General features: G+C 38.0%; 1 protein-coding gene across 1 annotated transcript; it reads left to right on the top strand.

Moving 5' to 3' along the window:
* The first annotated feature begins 360 nt into the window (after positions 1-360).
* Positions 361-940, top strand: LOC104237587 (uncharacterized). The gene is made up of 2 exons (XM_009791762.2): positions 361-760; positions 855-940. Exons 1-2 carry the CDS (start codon positions 361-363, stop codon positions 938-940), a joined length of 486 nt encoding a protein of 161 aa, XP_009790064.1.
* Positions 941-1,340: the final 400 nt, after the last annotated feature.

The following is a 1,340-nucleotide window of genomic DNA, read 5'->3' on the forward strand; positions in this document are numbered from 1 at the left end:
AACTATTTCTACAGTTCTACTATCATGGGTGGAGGTGAAAGCCTTCGGTCCTAATAACTTTTGTTCAAACAATATAATTATATTAAAAATTATTAAAATTAAATATATATTAAATTTATAATTTAAAAATAAATATTTAAAATTCATTAAAGTTGACCCCTGATGACGTGGACCCACATAAGAATCGAATATACTGAATTCCTAGTAAGATTATGAGAGACCCTGGTCAGCCCAGCCCACCCCGGCCCCCCACACTTGTATATATAATTCAAGCAATCAACTCCTTTTCTTTACTCAAAGTCTCCCTCTTCAGACACAAAAAAAACGGCGGCGCCAGTTGAGAGTGGTGCTGTGGGCCCAATGTCTGAACAACCGAAAAAAGCCCTATTCAAACACAAATCATGGTCTCCTGACATTCAACGTGAAGAAGTTTGGCTCAAACGTAAGAGAACTAACCGTATGCGCCTCGCCGCCATCCGCCGTTCCATGAGCCTCCCCGCCGCTGCTGCCGCTGACGACCGTCGTTCAACGAGCGTCACTGACGAGGACGTCGAAGAACTCCGCGCTTGTTTTGAATTAGGATTCGGGTTTGATCCGTCGGATGATTTGGATCCGAAGCTTACAAAAGCTTTTCCCGCTTTGGAGCTTTATCAAGCTGTGAATAAGTTATCCAGATCTTCTTCTTCTGTTTCGACGGTAGCTTCCGATTCATGTGAAACTCCGTCCTCAGGTGAAAGCTCTGTCTCCATTGTTGAACCAGGTAAAAAAAATATATAAAATTCACACAGAATTTAACTCACGTGATTGTAGCTGTTCATGTTTTTTATTAATTTTTTTGTTTTTGTTTGATGAAGGTGATGATGCGGAGACAGCGAAGATGAGATTGAAGCAGTGGGCACAAGTGGTGGCTCTTTCAGTGCGAAGATCACCTTCGTTTTAGTTCTTCCTTTTCTGGTTACTTCGGGAGGAAGAAATTAATTTAAGTTGAAACTCAAAACTCTGTTGTAAGAGTAGGTGCAAATTAAACAAGATGTATAACTCTATATATCTGTTTGAAATTGCTCAATTATATATAAATGGAACTGAATGCTTAATTATTTACATCTGTCTATACCTAGCTACATATTAGTAGAAGCTTTTTTCCTTGTTTTATATCTTAATTAATCATCAAATAATGGAAGGATGAGTTCATTTAGATTTTCTTCTTAAAATATTTATTACATGGGAAAAGAGAAACGGGACGAAACCACGAAATAGTGAAACTTGAATGCACAATTATAACGTGAAAGACTCTGACTAATAGTATCACTGTAAACTACAAGGTCTTGGTGATAAAGTTA

The sequence above is a fragment of the Nicotiana sylvestris genome, chromosome 1, assembly GCF_000393655.2.
Source record: "Nicotiana sylvestris chromosome 1, ASM39365v2, whole genome shotgun sequence".
NCBI classification, from domain to species: Eukaryota; Viridiplantae; Streptophyta; class Magnoliopsida; order Solanales; family Solanaceae; genus Nicotiana; species Nicotiana sylvestris.